Raw genomic sequence first — 19,043 nt, 5'->3', positions numbered from 1 at the left:
GCAGACTTCCCGGGCTAAGGGGTCGGGGCGACAGATTGCCCCCTCGGTCCCCCTCAGGATGGACCTCAGGGGGGAAAAGTTTGTGTCACTTTGGAGAACTGGCAAGTACTTAGAGATGTGTTTTTTTTTTCACCCCCCACCTCCTGTGTCCTGCACGCACTGCCCAAATACATTCATGGGGTTAAAACCTATTTGCAATGAACAGTTGACAGGCATCTTCTTGAAAGACCAGGCCCACACCTGGCCAGCAGATCAGACTTGCATAAACGCCTCACTGTTTGCTTCTCTTTTGCAATTGGCTTCAGAGGATCCAGCACAAATAAGGTCAGAGTTGTTCTGATTTCGAAGGCTGGTGTGTGTCGTTCAGTGTCAGTTGTGGATGACGGGGCTGGACAGCCTGCTGGGGGGAAGGGTGGGCAGGGGCGGATGCTCTGTGCACAGAGGTTTCTGCTTCCCAGCGCCTGCTTTCAAATAGCACCAGTGATTTCAGCCAGGTGGAGAGAGGGAGGCAGCCAGCCTGGAGGTGGAGAAGGAGCCCATAGAGCAGGCAGCTGCAGGGAGCCACGACCGATCTGGTCCTACACACAGCTGTTTTTGTGGGTTGGGGGATTAACGACGGGGTTACCTCTCTTCAGGACCCCGTTACACTGTGCAGAGGAGAGCAGCATGGCTGAGCAGCATGGCCGGGATACCTCCGCTGTCAGGGAGCCTGTAGCTCACTGGTACCATGGGCCGGGGGCGTAGTCATATGGTTACAGCCGCTAGCTGTAAGGGCAGGGAAATGGCCTCACATCGGCTCCTTCCACCAACATAGAGAGCTCTGGAGTGACTCGGCGCAGGTCCTTTCTGATGTGGGAGATGAGACGGCAGCAGACAAGGACCCACCCCCTTTTTTCTCCCCTTTGCCGTTCTTCTGCCTTCCCCATGCTGGTTTCTTATCCATTCTTTTCTCTTCGGGCGTTTGCTTCTCTCCATTCATGCCGACCCATTCCTACGCCCCTTGTCCATCCCCTCGATCATCCTGGACGCCCGCAGTTGTGACATAGGAAGAGCAGGGTTGGATAGGATTGCACAGCGATCTACGAAGCTGGTGCTTGGCCCCTTCTATCGATCTCTTACCTTCACGGGCTGGGAACACGTTTGGCCACCTGAAGAAAACCCAGCAGATACTATAGCAGGGAGGCTGATGTTTCCCAAAGTAGGTGCCTGGAGCTAAGTGTCCTGAGTCCTTGCTCTGGCACTTGGGATAGTCTCCTGCTCTTCAAAAGTGCTGAACATCTGGCAGCTCCCTGTGACCTGGCAGTGGGGATTTTCTGAAAGCCCCGGGGGACTTAAGTACACATCCCACGGGCTTCTTGGTTGCTCCAGGCCTTTGAAATTCAGGATTGCCATGCCAAAGCAAGCCTGGCTAGCTGAGAATAGCCTAGCTGTCTTCACCCTGCCTTGGTGAAGGGGGATTGAGCTACACACCCTCTCCAGGTCCCTCCCAGCCCTATGTGTGTCACTCGGTAGGGACTGCTGGCTGCTCGGCCTTTCTGAAATCGGGCCACCAGCCCAGTTGCCAAAACGAGTTAGTCAGTGCTTATTTCTGAATGCATTGGTGTGTTGACTTTAATTGGGGTAATTTCATCACGAATTGGCTGGTCAAGGAGCTGCAGTAGAACACCGCAGCAGTGCCCAGTGTCAAGTCCTCTTACAGCTGTGCACGTGCACGTGCTCAGCAAACCCCAGACGGGGGCTTTGTAAGGAGCAGTTTGTCCTTCTGCCCCAGCTGGAGGCTATAAATCAGTGCGAAGCCAGCCTTTGCTCCAGTCCCTTCTCTACCACTCGCGATCTAAGGAGCAGCACCAACGCCGGCAGCTAGCAGAGCTTGCTTCAGCTCTGCTGGAGTGAGCAGGGTTCATTAATGGTGCTCGTGTGATTTAGCCGTGCTGTTGTGGTGAAGCCCTGATGGTCCACAGAACATGCAAGTTGCAAGGTTCATTTGGGGATCCCTTTAATTGGACCAGTCGCATAGCTCAGAGGGGTGAGAGCTTGTCTGCCATCTCTTCCAGCCTGATTTAGCATAATTAAGTGTCTTTGGGGCATCCAGGGAGACATCTGTCTTTAGTTTCCTCTCCCAATTCCTTCCCTACCACTCCTTTAGTCTTCATTTTGAAGACATGGGCACCCTCAGGGGCAGTATTTTCATGCTCTTCTGCAAACTCAACTCAACCTGGGCCCAGAAACCCCTCAGTGACAGCTTCAGGCGCTCTCGGAGATCCTTCCTGCAAGGCTTTGTCTCGAAGGAAGGTTCAGAAGGGAAAGGACGAGTGTCTGGGAGGAGGCAAGGGGCGTCCATACCAAGCCCAATATTTCAGTAGCCGAGGCCCCCAGGCCCCTGTCAGCTCACCCCTGGGTCCGTGAGGCCTGCAGTTTGCACCAGCGTGGCACCACACATCCCTTTGTCTTCAGCACCAACCAGAAAGAGCATTTCTACTTCATCACCATGTGACACGGTGATGCTAGATTTCCTGTTGTTCCTGTGGTGCTTTAAAACCGTCAGATCAAGTCATAGCTTCCCATGGGGCTAGTGTGCTTAAGACCTACCATTTCCTGTAGCCAGCACAGAAGGGAACAATGTGCTCTGGACCCTAGAGACAATGGATTTCAGCAGCGATTGACCCGTCTGCTGTGACCGACCTTATGCACCAATCTGCACGTGCCTGCATCAGTCTACGGCCAATTGCCATCACGTCTGGCCGTCTTTGATACCAAGTGCCCATTTACAAGTGGATCAAGTGGAAGCACCTTTGGCACGTCCAAGACTTCAGATTCCTTGAGAAACTGTTCATAAAAAATCTCAGACACTCCTCCCACCACAAAGCCAACTGGAGCCGTCTCCCCATCCATAGGTCTCCGTTACAGGCAGCCAACACTGTATGGCAGGCTCCTGCTGTTACTCCGCAGATGGGTAAAAGCAGAGAGAAAACATTTCTCATTGGTGAGGCAGTGCTCCTTCTGCACCGACTTCCCTTGCGGTCACAGCAGTTGATGAGAGAAGCGGACGGATACAGCCAAAATGTGTCAGCGACTTGAGAGAGAACGTACCTCTGTGTGACTGCTTTTTGATTAACGAGCCACCAGCCAGTAATGGCAGCGCTTTGATTTTGTTAACGGTAACAAACGAGCACAGTTTGCTAAGAAACTTCCAGCGGCGTGTGGGGGCCGCTTTGTGGCCTGCATTAGTGAAGGCAAGTCTGCAACAAGGGCTGCTCGAGCAATGATGCTGGAGGCTGCAGAGTGATCACCGTGATGTTAGTGGTATTTTAGGGATTTGGCCGCTGCAGAGGAGGCATGGGTGATGGTGGAAGACCTTCCATTTTATGGCAACACATTATCTAGCAAGAAGGCAAAGGAATCCCCCCATACGTTGCAAGATGCACACCACACTTTTTATCCCTGGGGAATGTGTATCTATAACCAAAGCCAGCCCACTACAGATTTACCTTAAATGCAGATATACTCCCGGGTGATTTTGGTACTAATGTTTAGGTGAACAACCACAAAAATGTCGACAGGTGAGAAGGGGCCTGCTTCGTGGTGCCTCCAGCATCAGCTAAGCACACACTTTGATGGGACCTTTGAGGTCAGTTCTTCATTTATTGCTATATCCGCCCACCCTCCCCATCCCTCTACTCCATATCGAGAGCACCTGCCAGTTCATAGCTTCATTAAAAACATGATGAGGGGCAGAGATGCTGAAAACTATTTCACCGGGCTCCGCAGTCCGGTTCCGCGACCCATCCTCCCTGCAGAGCCGCCCCCCACCACGCAACGGCTTACATGAGAAGGAAGTGGTGCTGTCTTCCAGCTGGGGTGGATCAAACTTGTGCTTTCCCAGACTAAAAGGAACAGTTTGTATTCCTCGTCCTTGCTGGGCCCCACAAGGGCAGGTGGATAAAGACCCATTGTGGACCACGGAAAGCAAAACGCCGTCATCCGCAATATTGGGTTATAGAACAGCCAATTCCTTGATCCCGTCACGAGATCGGGAGAGTTGGTTTGCAGCTCTTTCCGCATGAAGGATGCCTCCTTTTGCTGCCAGCATGCACCTGCAGGTCCCTGACGAGCCCGCGTGATTGCCAGCCGCAAGGTGCCCCCTTTCAGCCTTTCACTAGCGCAGAGGTTCTCCGAGGTCATCTTGCACCTGCAGTGCTGCAGGCTGCAAGGGCAGAGAGGAACGTGGAAAAGACCCCGGTCAGACCCAGGTCACTCTGACGTACCAAAGGGATTCGGGAACCGGCAAAAGTCAAAGCTAAGAGATCCCAGATCCCACTCGCCACGACCCCCCAGCCGAAATGCAGTCCTTGATCTCCAGTGCAGTCGTGCTTTGCCTGCTGCGTCCCAGGGCATTTAAGTGCAGGCATCACCCATCGGGTAGCTTATTCCCAACCAGCGTGAAGGAGAAACGCAATGGGTTTTCTTTCGGAAACGCCCTGAATTGGAGGCTTATTGGGGGATGCCTTGACTCAGCTTGGCTCTTCATCCCTCCTGGTACTTCCAAGAGTCTTGAGAATCTTTTTGAAGCCTTGACCCTTATGACTGAGAAGGGCCTTGGCCTTTTGACTTACCCAAAATTAAACTATTCAGGAAACACCCTGGGATATTTTTATCCTTCACGGAGAGAATGGGAGTTTTCACTCAAAGTGCACCTTGGGGTGCATCCAGCTCTGCTATGGCCTTTCTAACCCTCCTCACCTTAGCAGCATTATTATCGGGCAGACCCTGGGACCACGGGCACGCAGAGCGCACGCACAACCTGCGCGGCACGTCCCCGAGGAGGAGAGCACATCTCAAAGGGCTCCAGGTGCTGCCAGTTCCCCAGCTTCCCCTGCATCCTCATCCTTCCACTCTTCCCCTTCCTTCCGCCATGTCTCTCATTTCCTCCTTCTGGACTGTTGGCTCCAGCTACTACAAAGTACCAATAAGATGGGCACGTAGCAGCAAACTCCACAGTAGCAGTAGTAGTATGGAGGGGCTGGAGCTAGCCTTAAAGTGGCCAGCTTGGGTCCTGGTAGCTGTCTGGCAGGACTTGCTTACCCTGCTTCTAGTGCGGCAGGATGGGTGCTGGGCCTCGTGGCTGTACCGATCTTAATCAGGCCTACCCCACCCCAAGGGCTGGTGGGGGCTGAGGCCATATCTGGCTCTCCAGGCTCCTGGAAGGACTTAGGATAGTGGCAGGACTGGACTGCTCCGTGCTTCCCGCCTCCCTCAGCCAAGACCAGGCGATAGGCGGGTGGATCGGGGAGGGCGCAAACCCCTGTGCAGCGGCAGATGGCTTGCAAGCAGCTCCCAGGGCAGCCGTGTGTCGAGTACCCCTTCGGGCATGGCTTTGTGTGGGGAGGCCCCCCCTCTAACTGCAACGCTGGGGGAATAGAGTGGGAGCCGTCCCCCCCAGCCCCTCAAGCGGGGCCGGGGGCAGCAGCCCGGCTGACGCTGTCCGTCTCCGAGCGGGGATCCGCCACGGGGCTGTTGTGGGCGGAGGGGGACGGGCATGCAGACGCAAGGCGGGGAAACGCAGTGGAACTCTGCTCTGAGTCCGGGCCCCCGGCCCTGCTCCCCCAGCTCCGAGTTCCCCGCGGCCACCGGGAGCGCCATGTGGGGGCGGGGGGGGCAAATTGATGCTAGGAGGGTGCAGCCTCAACAAGAGCTCCCGGAGAAGCTCGTGGCTCCAGGCCTTGGTGGGTGGCACGCTGCCAGTCACCCCTTGCTCGCGTCCCTGCATCGGGAGCTGGCCTGGTTGCAGCTAATGCCTCCGGTGGGGCCAGGCCGTCTGCCCTGGGGGGTTGCCCATCGGGACCCCCATGGCAGAGCTGGGCTGTGCCGGACTCCCCGGCCCCAGGGGCGTTCCGCTGCGTCGCCCACCCGGGCCTTGCCGCTGCATCCGTGTGCATGGGAGCGTGCATGCGTGTGGGGGTGCCAGGCCCCGGTTCTAACGTGCTGTCGTCTTCTCCCCCCGTCCGCTGCAGAGACCTCACTCGCTCCGAGTCCGACCCCTCTATCCCGCACATGAGCGACCACCAGCGTGTCTGCAGCCCTGCCTCCAAGCTGCTGGTGGCCAGGCCCAACCTGCTGGGCCGGAGCGTGGAGGAGGCGGCTGCCGCCCTGTGCGGCCCCACCTCCAACGGCGGCAGCCGGCACGCCGAGGCCTTTGCCCCGGAGCGGCTGGCCGAGAGCCCCCGGGTGAGGAACAAGGTGATGGCGGTGAACCACGGCTTGGAGAAGTCCTGCAGCCTGGGCGAGATGGGCCAGGCGGCAGGCAGCAAGCACAGCCACTCGGATTCTTCCCACTCCCACAGCCCCAGCTCCACCGAGCCCGACACCCCGTCCCCCACCTCTGACTCCCGGCCCGGCAACGCCAAGACCACCCGCATCCCGCAGCTGGCCGCCAAGAAGAGCCCCGGGGAGGATGACAGTGGCTCTACGGGCGAGGAGACTGACTCCAGCCAGGGCAAGAAGAAGTTCCCTCTAAAGATCTTCAAGAAGCCCAAGAAGTAGGAAGCCGAGGGAGAGGAGGAGGTGGACCCCCGCCATGGCCTGGCCCGGCGCCGCGCCAAGGGACAGCCCTGCCGCTCGCTGCCCCCGCGGGGAGGACCGGCTTCACCCTATTTATTTCCCGGGCGCCGGGAAGCCAGCCAGCCCCTCCGCGGGCCCAGCCCTTCGCTTCTCTGTGCATGGCTTCTGGCTGCTCCGTCCTCACGCAGCCTCGTGGTGCAGGGGCTTCAGCTCAGCGGGGGTGGGGGTGGTATATTTTTGGTTCTTTTTTTCCCTAGCTGCCTTTTTCTGGACTCTGCATCAGCATGAGACCCCGGGTGCGCACGGAGGGGGCTCTTGGGGACCCGCGCCACTCGTGCCAGCCCCTGCCCCCCTTGGGAGACCAGACGGCCTGTGTGGTGAGGCGGGAGCGTCCTGCGTACAGGGCTCTCAGCCCCCTCGCGGCGGCTGCTTCTGACGCTTGATGCCTTGCAGAGCCCCCCACCCACGTGGCCTGAGGAAGGAGCAGGAGCCTGCTGGCACAGGGCGAGTGTCAGCCCACGCCAGCCCCCTCTGGTTCCCAGCTGCTCCCATGCCTACCTGGCGGAGAAAGGGGCCGTGGCGGTGCTGGCCGTGGGGGCAAGATGCCAACTTCCCCTCCCACCCGCCCAGGCCTCTGGCCTTGCACCCGGGCAGCTGGGCTGCACTGCCCTGCTAGAATGATGGGAAGGAAACAGTGAGGCAGGGGGACAACCCGTCCTTGCTCTAGGGCTCAGGCACCCGCTGCTATTCCTGGGGGGCTGCTAGCTCCCACACCCCTGGTCCCAAGCCTTTCAGCGGCCTCCCCGCTCTTCCCAGCACACCGGGCCGCGCTCAGCGAGGGCACGAGGCACCTTGCAAAGGGGCGCGTGGGCCAGCGCGCAGGACGGAGCAAGAGGCATCAGCCGCTGCTTTGTGCGCGCCAGGAACCGGCACCTCGACCAAGTGCCTGCACTGCCCATGCCCACAGGAGGGAGAGAGATGCCAGGGCACAGGATGGGCACAGTCAGCAAGGGAGCTGGGGGCCCCAGGGCCTGGGGGAGCCTCCTGCCTTGTGATGCAGGACCCAGTGCGGACTCGCCCCAAGGCAGCTCTGCGCGCCCGCGGCAGCCCCTTCCCCATCGGCGGTGTTTGTCATGCCGTGAGACTTTTAAGCTAATAAAGCATGTCGGGGATTTTACCTGCTGTCTTAGCCCTTGCTCCTTCCCACCAGGCTCAGCCAGCACACAGCTCCCTCCTGCCCCCAGCCCTGAACTGGGGACACCACCGCCCGGCAGGGCAAGGAGCAGCCCTGAGGTCCCAGTTTGGAGCCTGCAGTGCTGCTGAGATCTGGCTGCTGCAGCGATCCTGAGGACTATCCAGCACCGCATCAGGCTTTGCGGCTTGTTCTTTGGGCCTTGCTGCTGGGCCAGGCTCCAGAGCAGACACCCCAGGGGAGCAGGTGCTGGGCTGGGGCATTAATTATGCCCACAGGACACCCTGGGGGGCAACGGGTATTGGGAAAGAAAAGCCACGTGGCCCTTTTGACCCCATGTCCCCCAGCAGTGGGAGAGACCGAGGCCAGCTGTGTCCAGGGTCCAGGCCTGTATGCCAGGGTACTGCAGCTTGGTGGAGATAGGAAGGAGCAGAGGCTGGCGAGTACCAAGCACCTTGATTGCGGTGGATGGGACCCCCAAGACTGCGGCCCCTTTGGGAGGCAAACAGCCCCTGCTGGCTGCCCTGGCCTAGTGCTGTGCTCTTCAAGGAGGTGCTGTCAGCTCGGGACACTGCCTACAGCATCTCCCAGGCCCTGGCTCAGCCCTACCTGGGTGGCCCAGCCTGGGCTGTAGCCAGCACCTTGGGGGGAGGCTTAAAAACCCTCTGACATGTCGCAGCAAGGGGACAGCAGCAACCAGCAGAGCCCAGAAGCCTGGGAAATCCTCATAGTAGCACACGGGCATCACTGTGCTTTACAACACGGAGCTATTACTCAGCCCTAGTCATGGGACAGGAAAATTACCACGATCAGTTCTGCACTGATTAACACAGAACAAGGAGCATACAAGGAAGTGGAGGAAATGCCATCACTAAGCACTGCACACCCCCAATTAGCAGCTATCCAGATGAACCCCTGCATCCTGAATTCAGTGCATGGGCTCAGAGCTTAAGATGAGACAGGCACACACAGGTCCTCCAGGGACCTCCCCAAACCCAGCACGGAGCTTGGTCTCTGATCGCGGCTGCTTGCGGAGACATCTCGCACTCTGACCCTTGCGTTCGGATGCTGGGCCACTGCCCTGGGGCCACCTGTCACCAGCCAGCCAGTGAATTCAACATTGTAGGACTGCTGCACTCACCCCTGGCACCACAGGATGTGATAGAGGATTCAAGTGCCCCTGTCCTTGCAGCTCTGAGCTGCCTGGCTGGAGGGGGAAACCCTCCTCTCATCCCAGCTTACACCAGGTGGAAAAGTCTCACGAGGAAGAGAGCATGAATGCCTCCTTTCTGCCCACTGGGTAGTAGAGGCCGAGGTAGACAGTACTTGCCCAGGCTCCCAGAGAGCACTAGCATGGTCCCACCCACTCAGGGCACTGGGGAACCAAGCCAGACAGCAGCCACCAGGATAGCAACCCCTGCAGCATTTCCTGCTGGGGGGAGTCACCCATCAGTGCCCCCTCCACTGCCCAGGGACCATGTAGGGGCATCATGTCCCGTGGAGACCGTGGGTGAACGAAAGGAATTGCCTGTGAGGAATTTACAACACCCAAAGCTGGGGAAGGGTGCGAGGCTGGCAGGAGAGGACTGACGCCCGGCCTTCACTCGCATGGATGCAAGGTGAGGCCTGGACCCAGCCCAGCTGGTCACCTGGGACTCACCTTCAATCCACCCTGGCACAGCTTCCAATGCATAAAGGAGACACTGTCCATTTCTGAGCATGCAGCAGCGAGGGAGGTTCAGCTTCAGGCTGTTTCCCTGGTTCACATCTGCAAACCCTTGAAACAGGCCGGGGGGCTACAGGCAGGGTCCATGCTCTGAGAAGCATGCCGATTTGTCAACAGCTCTGATCTCCAGCAGGTGCTAGGAGCCCAGCTGGTTAATTAGCTGTGGGATTCATTAATTGATGAGTATTTCCACAGTTTGGCAAGTGCTCTCAGGGTGTTAATTACCCTCCAGTCATATCACATGAGTTGGTGGGTTGCAAAGAGTCAGGTTCAACATGGGGAAGAAACTCAGAGCCTACAGAGGGTCTCTGACCCCGTACCAGCCCCTTCCTTCTCTCCTGCTTCATCCCCTCGTTGATAGGGTGGTGATGAGCATTGCACTTTGCCATTGGGGGCAGGTTCAAATCCTACTGGAAAGGATGGATAGTCCACCAGGCACTTCTCCACCATGGACTTCTTGTGCTGCCTTGGTCAAGTCCCTGCGGGGGGGGGGAGGAAACAAGGTGCCCTCATTATACATCAGGTGCAAAATCCAAGTCAGCAGTAAAACCCACTGAAGCACCCGAGTGAAAACATGCTTGGGGCTGTGCAGCTCAGGGCAACCCCCCAACCCACTCAGCAAACCAAATATTTTGGTGTCTAAATCCTTTGGGATTCTCCAGATTGGGGCAGCAGTGCCCCCATCTCTCACAGGTGCCTGGCTCAGGGTGGGAGATCAGGGCTGAAGTGTGGTAGAGAGGGGGGAGTTTACAGTGGGGATACTGGCAAGTCCCTGCCCTGACAGGGGGGCTGTGCTGATAAAGACATAAAGGGCAGCATGTGTTGCTCTGGTGCTCTGATAGTGGAGTTATATCAGCTACTAGGAGATCCTTAACCTTAAGCCTTCACACAGCTTCAAGCTCTCCCCACTGCTAGCTTTGTCTGACCATGAGTGGATCTAGGATTTTAAAAAGGGGGGTCTAGATGGTGTGGTGCATCATCACCACATATGGCACAGCATGTATTCTCCAGTGAAAGAGAAACTAGAAGCTTTACTAAAGTGCTAGAGGGTTAGTGCCATATTATTCATAGATTCATAGATGTTTGGGTCGGAAGGGCCCATAGCAGATCATCGAGTCCAATCCCCTGGCCTGGGCAGGAAAGAGCACTGGGGTCACACCCCCCCAGCAAGGTGCATGTCTAGCCTCCTCTTAAAGACCCCCAATTTAATCAGAGTAAAAACAAATTTGACTATTGGTATGTGCACTGATTTGCCAGATCTACCAAGTTTTAAAAACCATAACAAACTAGGCAAAAAAATGGTCAGAATAGTCCAAAGATTTTGTCTCATTAGTCCTGTAGCTGTTATAGTAAATGCATGTCTCTTATTTAGATTCATAAACAAAATCTAACCTTCTTGAGCATCTGGAGTGCCTCTAATACTTCGCTGCCAGTCATTTTTACACCTAAGTTAATATGACCACACCTGAGTGAAGGTTTTAGGTAGAGCTGAAGATGGCTTGCAGGGCTGTGAAACAAAAGAGACATGTTACCTCTGGAGCAATGGGCTCAAGTTGCAGCAAAGGAAGTTGAGGTTGGATATTAAGAAAAACTTTCTCGCTAGGAGGGTGGTGAAGCACTGGAACAGGTTACCCAGAGAGGTGGTGGACTCTCCATCCTTGGCAATTTTTAAGCCCTGGCTAGACCAAGCCCTGGCTGGGATGATGTAGTTGGGGCTGGTCCTGCTTTGAGCAGGGGGTTGGACTAGATGCGACCTCCTGAGCTCCCTTCAACCCTCATTTTCTATGATTCTATGATATTGACTATTGAAGCCCATTAGAGATTCCACATTACAGGTGGGAAAACCAAGGCAGGGAGAAGACAAGTGACTCAGAGTGACACAGTGAGGTTATGGCACAGAGCTGTAGTTTGCCCACTGCATAGCATACTCCTCCTTTACATCAGTATTTAACATAAATAGAAATTTCCTTGAGAAAGTGGTATGAGGCAGGACATTGTGATTGCACTGGAGAACCTCTTATGGGTTTTCCTGCACGAGTCCACCAAAGGCATCTCTTCACGGCCCACATGAGGCTGTGGTTGGAAACGGACATTGATCTATCCACTGCGGTGCACGAGGCTGTAGAAAACAGGATGTACTGTATGCTGGGAAACACCACATATTCATGAGATTGAAATTTGTGTCCTAGTGTGTAGGTGGCAGAGTCAGTCAGGCTTTTGGGATTTCCTCGCCTCTGAGTGCTTGCCTGTGAAATCTTGTTAAACAGAGCAATGGTCCAGGGTGGTGCATGTGTCCCTGTGCGTGGCTAAGAAAAAGAGAAAAATCGTGCACGGCCACCCTCGCAAGGTCCGGAGGAGGGAGACCCTCCTGTCTGCCCCAGGGAATGCTCAGACAATCCTGACACAGCCTCTGTATACATGGGCAGATGTAGGATTTTAAGAAAAGGAGTGTAGATGGTGAGGGGCATCATCACATGTGAAGGCACCCATTTTTCTTCAGTTCGAAAGAAACTAGAAGCGTTACTAATACACTGAAAGTGGAACGAACCATTCAGGTGGCCAGGAGGTGTCTATACATGTAAGACAGAAAGTGCTCCATGGGATGAGACGTGGCGTGGCCTGAATGAGGCAGGGCTCCACACTTAAAAACCAGTGGATCATGGTGACAAGTGCATGGAATCCATTTGTGGATGTTTCGCAAGGCCAATTTGAGAGAAACAGCTTGTCATAAGTTTAATGGATCCAGGTGTTGTCTGATTTGGAGTCCAAGTTTACAGCTTGCTGCTTTCTTCTTCCTTACTTCCTTGCTGGACAAGCTGCAGCTGGAGTACTTTGTCCTGTTCTGGGCACTGCACTTCAGGAGGGTTGTGGACAACATGGAGAGGGGCCAGAGGAGGACCACCCACATGATAAGGGGGCAGCAGGGCAGGCCCTACGAGGACAGGCTATGGGACCTGAGCCCGTTCGGCCTCCACAGGAGAAGGCTGAGGGGGGTCTAGTGTCCTGTTACAAACTAGTCAGGGGGGACCAGCAGGCATTGGGGATGTCCCTGTTCCCCCGAGTGCTACCAGGAGTGACTAGAAATAACGGTCACAAGCTGGCAGAGGGGAGATCCAGACTAGACATCAGGAGGCGCAACTTCGCGGTCAGGGCGGCTAGGATCTGGACCCAACTTCTGAGAGAAGTGGTGCTGGCTCCTACCCTGGGGGTCTTTAAGAGGAGGCTGGATGAACACTTTGCTGGAGTCGTTTGACCCCAGTACTCTTTTCTCCCATGGCAGGGGGTCGGACTAGATGATCTGCTCAGGTCCCCTCCAACCCGACCAACTATGAAACTTTGCTTCCCCCCTCTGGATCAAAGCTGCTTGTCGAGCTGCCCCCAGTGCCCCAAGTTCCCCCCCATACCAAATGGGATCCTGCACAATCGTCCCAGCTTTCTATGTTGATGTTGAAAGACTTCGTATCATTTTTGTACGTCATGGTACAACCACAAAGGGCAAGTCCACTTTCTCTTGAATCTTGCTGCACAAAATAGTCTTGGGGATATGGTTTCTTCCCATTCTCCTGATACGGCTGATCCATCACGACCCACTCTTCTTGATAGCAGTTTCTAAGCGTGTCAGTCCTGTGCACTCCAGTACCTCTGTGTTTGGTATTCTGTCTTCCCACTTTACTTTCAGGATGTTACACAGACATCTCATGTAGAAGCTGTTCAGTCTCTTGATGTGCCTAACATCCATCTCACATGTATCTTGATGTACCTAGCATTTGGCCTCATATATGCGTAGTGTACGTGGTCCCTGTTTCTGAACCATAAAGCAGGGATAACAGCAGACAAGTCTCATAGATTTGCATTTGCACCTTAGTTAATAGTTTGCTTTAACCCAAGCATGTTTCTGCTTAGCTGCTTTTCTGATTCTGTTAGTCAAAATAACATGCATATTAAATTACCCCATGAAATAAGTCCAGACCCTACTAGCTGCGGAGCACTGGTTTGTGCCTGTGTCTAAAGTATGCATGGTAGGGTACACACTTACCCAGTCTGCCTGCAGTCCATACGCTGGACTTGTGTAGCGGCAGGTCTGCTCTGATCTAGGAGGCGGATGGGAAAATAAAAGAGGCCGCTGCAAAATAGGTCAGATCGCACCCACACACAGAGCCTCTCCTCTCTCCTGCTGCAATAACATTGAAAGAAACGTCAGCATAATACTTCTCCGAATCAGGGCCAGGGAGGTCCTGGTCCCTCTGGGCGGATGCGGCAGCCCCAAGTGTCTGTCGTGCACAAATTAGAAACAAGGAATGTGCTCTCAACAGTGTGGAGGATTAACTGCTGGAGCAAACTGCCCTGGGGCAGACAGGGCTTCCTCATCCAAGCCAACAAGCTGGGCTGCAATGTGGACTGGGGGACTTTGCAGCTTGGAGGAGGCAGGGGGATAAATTATGGCTATTCAATCCTGTCAGCTTTCAGAAATGACTTGTGTTCGCCTGGTTGAGGTATAATTTTGTGCTCTCACTAGGCAGCACAAAATGAACCTGCTGGTTGCTTTTATTTTGAACAGCGACATCTCCTGCCTGCTCTGGTCCATGACAAGAACATTATCTCCTGGCGACATTGCAGAGGGCTGCAGCCTCAGAACTGCTGATCCCGCTGATATTCATGAGGTTTGCAGGTGCTTGGTAGGTGCGTCTACACGAGACGCTTACTGTGCAGTAACCTAATAACACTGTGCAATAGTGTGCCGGTCAAAACCTGTGCTAATAAGCTACTGTAGTGTTATTAGGGTACTGTGCAGTAAGTGTCATGAAAAAACTGCACCAGCATTACTGTGCAGTAACTATAGTTACTGCGCATTTAGTTAGTACCTCATTAAGCAAGTACTGAACTACATGAGCAGTAACTACTGCAAATTAATGAACATGGAGATGCACCTAGTGTCTCTGAAACACAAGCCCACTCCACCCAGAGCAGGATGGGACCTCGGTTACTGCAGCCTTGCACAGCAAACTCCCTGCAGCACATTTTGGTTGGAGGGCTGAAACCCTGTGCCAGGATCTCAACCTGTGATCCCTCCCAGCATTGCATTAGACCCCACTCTGCTGCTGCTTCTCTTATCCTAGAAGTATCTCAGGCTGGGCATTTGGTGTATTAACCTAAAAAAATATCCGTTGCAAATCATCCTTCCCCAGTATGGGGTGTGGAGCCTGTGCTAACCCATTATGAGATGGGATGTTTGCGGCAATGTCCCAAAGGGAAAAAAGGGGGTGGGAGGAGGAGAGGGGCAGAAAACTGTGATAATGAAGAACATAAAGAAGTTTTGGGGGAAAAATAACCATGATTTATCCCTCTGTCCACTCCAAGCTGCAAAGTCCCCCAGTGAAGGGAAGCAAGCAGCAGCAAACAGCAGTTCCAGAAGCATCTCCATTTCCTAGGGCAAAGACTGAGGGGAGCAGAACCGGCAGGGATGGGACTTAATTGAGACCACTACCATCTTCCACAAGGCCCCGCACAACCATCAGAGAGCCACTGTTGCTGGAACCAAGTTGGGGTTTGAACAGGGATTTAATCATTCAAGTTGGTGAGCTCCATGCTCCTTCCCAATCCTTGCTGAGGCCAGATCTCCATTGTCCTGGCTTTATTCTGCTTCCCCAGCAAATCTCACAGGGAATACCCATATCTGATTTTTCTTTAGCTCCAGGCTCCCTGCTGTACACCACCCCTTGGCCATTTAAATCCACCCCTTGGCCATTTAAATACACCACCCCTTGGCGCTTGGCTAAATCCAGAGCAATTCATGCATTTAATTAGCTGAGGCAACCACTCTGCCTTGCATGTGTGTATTTCTCTGGCATGTCAGGAACTCTGCAAGTATTTTGTGGGAGTTCGTATCTAGATCCTCATACAACCCATCTAAGTCCCAACAAGCAGAAAGTACCCATCTTACCAAGGTCTAGTCTCAGCAGCTTCGCTTAGGAGGGTGAAAGATATAGAAAAATAAACAGATCAACACATAAACTAATACAGGCAGACTTCTCTGAAAAGTCTTGCTTGAGACTGAGATCTTATTCCTCCCATAACAAAGTCTCCCACTAAGCAGATGGCTCCATCCATATCTGAATTGCTTTCGTGTCCCCCATCTTTCCTGCAGAAATAAACCTCCTCCACTAGGCTGGGCCTGCTATCTAGGCTGCCTACTCAAGGGGAAAAGTGGAAGCTGGCCCCACAAACCTGTTCTGTGGGAGAAAAAGGAAGTAGAAAGAGACCTTACCCTTTAGTGACTCTGGTAACTTCCATTTTATGGCATCTTCTGTTGCATGGTGATAGTTTTGCGGTCACCCAAGGCCCAAATCCTAGTAGGTGCCACTGAGGTTCATGGGTCTGCTCAAGTGATCAAGGCAAGATCAAAATCAAGACAAGCAGGATCTGACCCCTAAAAGTAGTCAGGGTCTGATTGTCCTGTACCAGCCCACACGTTGAGAAGTCATTTATGCTTGGGCAAAGCGATGCAAAGATGAGTATAATGCCTTATATGCACTTTCCACAGGGATAAGGTGCTCTGATTTCTGCAGTGCGACCAGGTCATTCTGAACAGACCCACTGCGCTGCTAAAGCACTGCGCTGAACAGGGAGGGAGATGAACCCAATCTTCCTTGAATCGGGGCCTCAATAACCAGGTGGCAAAATACTGGACCCTACATCTCTATTTCTTTCTTGCCCAGATCTCACAAAGTGCTGGTTACTTATAGCTTCCATTCTTCATCCCTCACACTGGAGAGGGAAAGGCCTGGGACAGTCCCTGCTCCAAGGACTTCATTTTTTGTATGACAAAAATGGGGTCCGTATCTTTATCTTTATGCGCTTTGGTGTTTTTGTCAGTTCAGGAGCTCTTGGCCATCACAGACGTTACTGGGATCTCTGTGTGGTTGAGTCCCCTCTAAGCACTGTTTGTATGAGAACCCAGGGATGGGAACCCACGTCTCCCCTGTGCCAGGGCTTAAGTCATCTCCACCTTGCTCCTCTCTAGCCCAAGAAATCTGGAATTTCTTTTTTGCAAAGCAGCTCGGCCTGATCAGGAAAAGCAGTATATACAACAGGATAAGATAGGAAGCAGAGGAGGGTAGCATAAAGCAGGGACATCAAGGAAGCAGAACACAACAACAAAAATGCAGAGCTAGAAAGGTCCTCAAGAGATTATCCAGTCCAACCCCCTACACTAGATCAAGTAGATCTAGGTATACATTGGCTGGGATTCTGGGGTGTATGCTGCTTAGTGTGCACCAGTGGTTGGGTCCTCTGTTCCTGTCTTTGTGGGAAAAGAAAAGTACTAGCAGCAGCATGTCCCTTAGCAGCCTGTTAGGGTGTTGGTTGGTTTCTGATTCAGCTGAAAACCACCAAGCCCTGGCTCACTAGCACCACAAGCATCTTTGAAGGTCCCCAACTCACTCCTGTTTAGTGTGCGAGAACTAACAGGAAGCCTGGTGTGAGACTGTAGGCCTCACAGCACACTAATTTACAATATGATATGGGGATTTCTTAGAACCAGAATGGGTTTCAGGTGCTGGTAGTTGCAATGCTGTGAGCACTAAGCTTGCAGAGGAAAGAACACAGTATTCAGCCAGCTGAAGCCCACACTCTGCTGGTAGATCTCCCCCTTCCAGCTCCTTTGCACCGTGTTTCACAGAGTCTTCTTTGAAGGTCTTTACAGTAACAGATGAGGATGTTTTATTTTACACCTCACGGGTTAAACCGTGGCAGAGGAAACCTAGCCTCTCTCCTGAGGTGCGACCATGCTCGGAACAGAACAGTTAAGATCAAAAAGAGCTCGATGATTTTGGAAAGAAATGAAGCAACAAAGACAAGAACTTCCTCTGTAGAGCTGCAGCGTTACCTCACATCTCAGAGGTGGAGGACAGGCTGCACAAACATGTTTCAACAGTTATTTCCGAGCTGGCTTCCACCGTGCAGTTTGCTGCGTCCACATCGGTCTTCCCTAACTGCCAAACCTGAAGGCACACCGAGGGCTTTTGGTCACCAGGCTCTTCCGAAAGGATGCATTGACATGCATACCACTTTGCACCCCAAAGACAGCATGCTTGCTGTGAGTTTTAAATGGCGATAGAGTCACTGCTGTAAAAAGCATGCTTCTGACTGGTTCCTTCCATTGCATCTTCCCTGTCTACCACTGGCTCCCGGAGATCAGTCCCAACCGCTTGTCCACCATTTTAAGGCCTTTCACGGCCCATCTCTGACTTAATCCTCCAGAGCTATTGAGGCAATCCTTGCCTCCCCTTCATCAACCACCTCGGCCCTGACTCTCTATTTGTCATATTTGCCAGCGAGTCACTTTGCACTGTTTTCCCAAGCTACCTAAGCTAGGGAAGATTCGCTTACACATGAAGAAAAACTTTCTCATTAGGAAGGTGGTGAAGTACTGGAACAGGCTCCCCAGAGAGGTAGATATCCTTAGGTATCTCCATCCTTCGAGGTTTTTAACACCTGGGTAGACAAAGCCTTGGCTGGGAAGATGTATTTAGCGGTGGTCCAACTTTGAGCAGGGGGTTGGAGATGATACCCAATGCCTGTGAGGAAAGCTCAAAAAACCCTGACACATTGCCTGGGATGATGTAGCTGGGGCTAGTCCTGTTTTGAACAGGGGGTTGCACTAGATGTCTATTGTCCCCATTGCCTATGAGCTGTCTGGGAGCAACTGCAGAATCTCTTCTTAGACCCACCCATGTGACGGTATCTACAAAAGCCTTGACCATGCTCCGGCAGCTGAATTGCAGCGACTGCTGCTAACTGCACGATGTTAGCTACCTCCTTGGTTGCATGTGCCTCTGTTTGCTGCATCCGCCCCTGCTTTTTGTCTTGATACCAAGCTCTTTAGAAGAAAGACCACTTCTCACCTGAGAGGAGTGTGGTGCTTCCTGCACTCAGCCCCTACGCGTCTCTGTGGTCTCTGTGTGCTACCAGCAACAGTTACATAATAATGACGCTACTTTTTTTTGGAGGGAAATCGCTGGATGGACGCTGTCGAGTCCTTGGGTGCCATCTACTGGGGAAATGGAAAGAAAAAAAATCAAATGAGCGATGGATTCATTCACACCTGGCAAGAAAAAATCCTTCTTTACGACTTTCTACCTGTGTGTTTAGGGCTGTGCATGTTTATGGCGCTTTGCAAAAGGAAGGTGACCGGGTCCCGGCCAGGAGGGTGAACATCGTCCTGCGTCAGCTGTGCTCAGCGCAAATGTTTTTACGGATGGACTCGAAAGTGACCCGAGCCCTCGTCCACCCCGGGGTGGGGGTTTGCACAGCAGGATAGCCCCAGTAACTCTTCTGCTGTCGCTGCTGGGTGAGACCTAAATTATAGGGGATTATCGAGCAGGGGGTCTTGCAGAACAAAGGGGCGGAGCCAAGCTTTGCGCTCCCCACATGGGGACAAAGCGGGGCGAGGCCGGTGCCATGGGAGTCTCCCTCCCCCACCATGAACCCCTCCCCTCCTCCACTGGGACAACCCCCCCACTCCCTTGCTTCCCCCTGGAAATTGCCCCCCCATTCACCACTCCCCTC

General features: G+C 53.7%; 1 protein-coding gene and 1 long non-coding RNA gene across 4 annotated transcripts in view; one reads left to right on the top strand and one right to left on the bottom strand.

Moving 5' to 3' along the window:
• Positions 1 to 7,735, top strand: part of STIM1 (stromal interaction molecule 1) — a 140,145-nt gene extending 132,410 nt beyond the window's left edge. For all 3 annotated transcript variants that reach the window (XM_019530504.1, XM_019530506.1, XM_019530505.1), the window contains one exon: positions 6,012 to 7,735. In XM_019530504.1, coding sequence (XP_019386049.1) covers positions 6,012 to 6,540 — 529 coding nt within the window. In that variant the 3' untranslated portion in view covers positions 6,541 to 7,735. The remainder of the gene's footprint in view (positions 1 to 6,011) is intronic.
• A 1,537-nt stretch (positions 7,736 to 9,272) lies between these two features.
• LOC109306870 lies at positions 9,273 to 17,868 on the bottom strand. The gene is made up of 3 exons (XR_002100130.1): positions 15,702 to 17,868; positions 13,513 to 13,650; positions 9,273 to 9,955 (listed from the first exon to the last, which is right to left on the bottom strand). It is a non-coding gene; the product is annotated as an uncharacterized LOC109306870 (long non-coding RNA).
• Positions 17,869 to 19,043: the final 1,175 nt, after the last annotated feature.

This window comes from Crocodylus porosus, unplaced genomic scaffold (genome assembly GCF_001723895.1).
Source record: "Crocodylus porosus isolate Cpor-Errol unplaced genomic scaffold, CroPor_comp1, whole genome shotgun sequence".
Lineage (NCBI taxonomy): Eukaryota > Metazoa > Chordata > Crocodylia > Crocodylidae > Crocodylus > Crocodylus porosus.
Note: the sequence above shows the minus strand (reverse complement) of the source record. Positions and strands in the feature narration are given on the sequence as shown.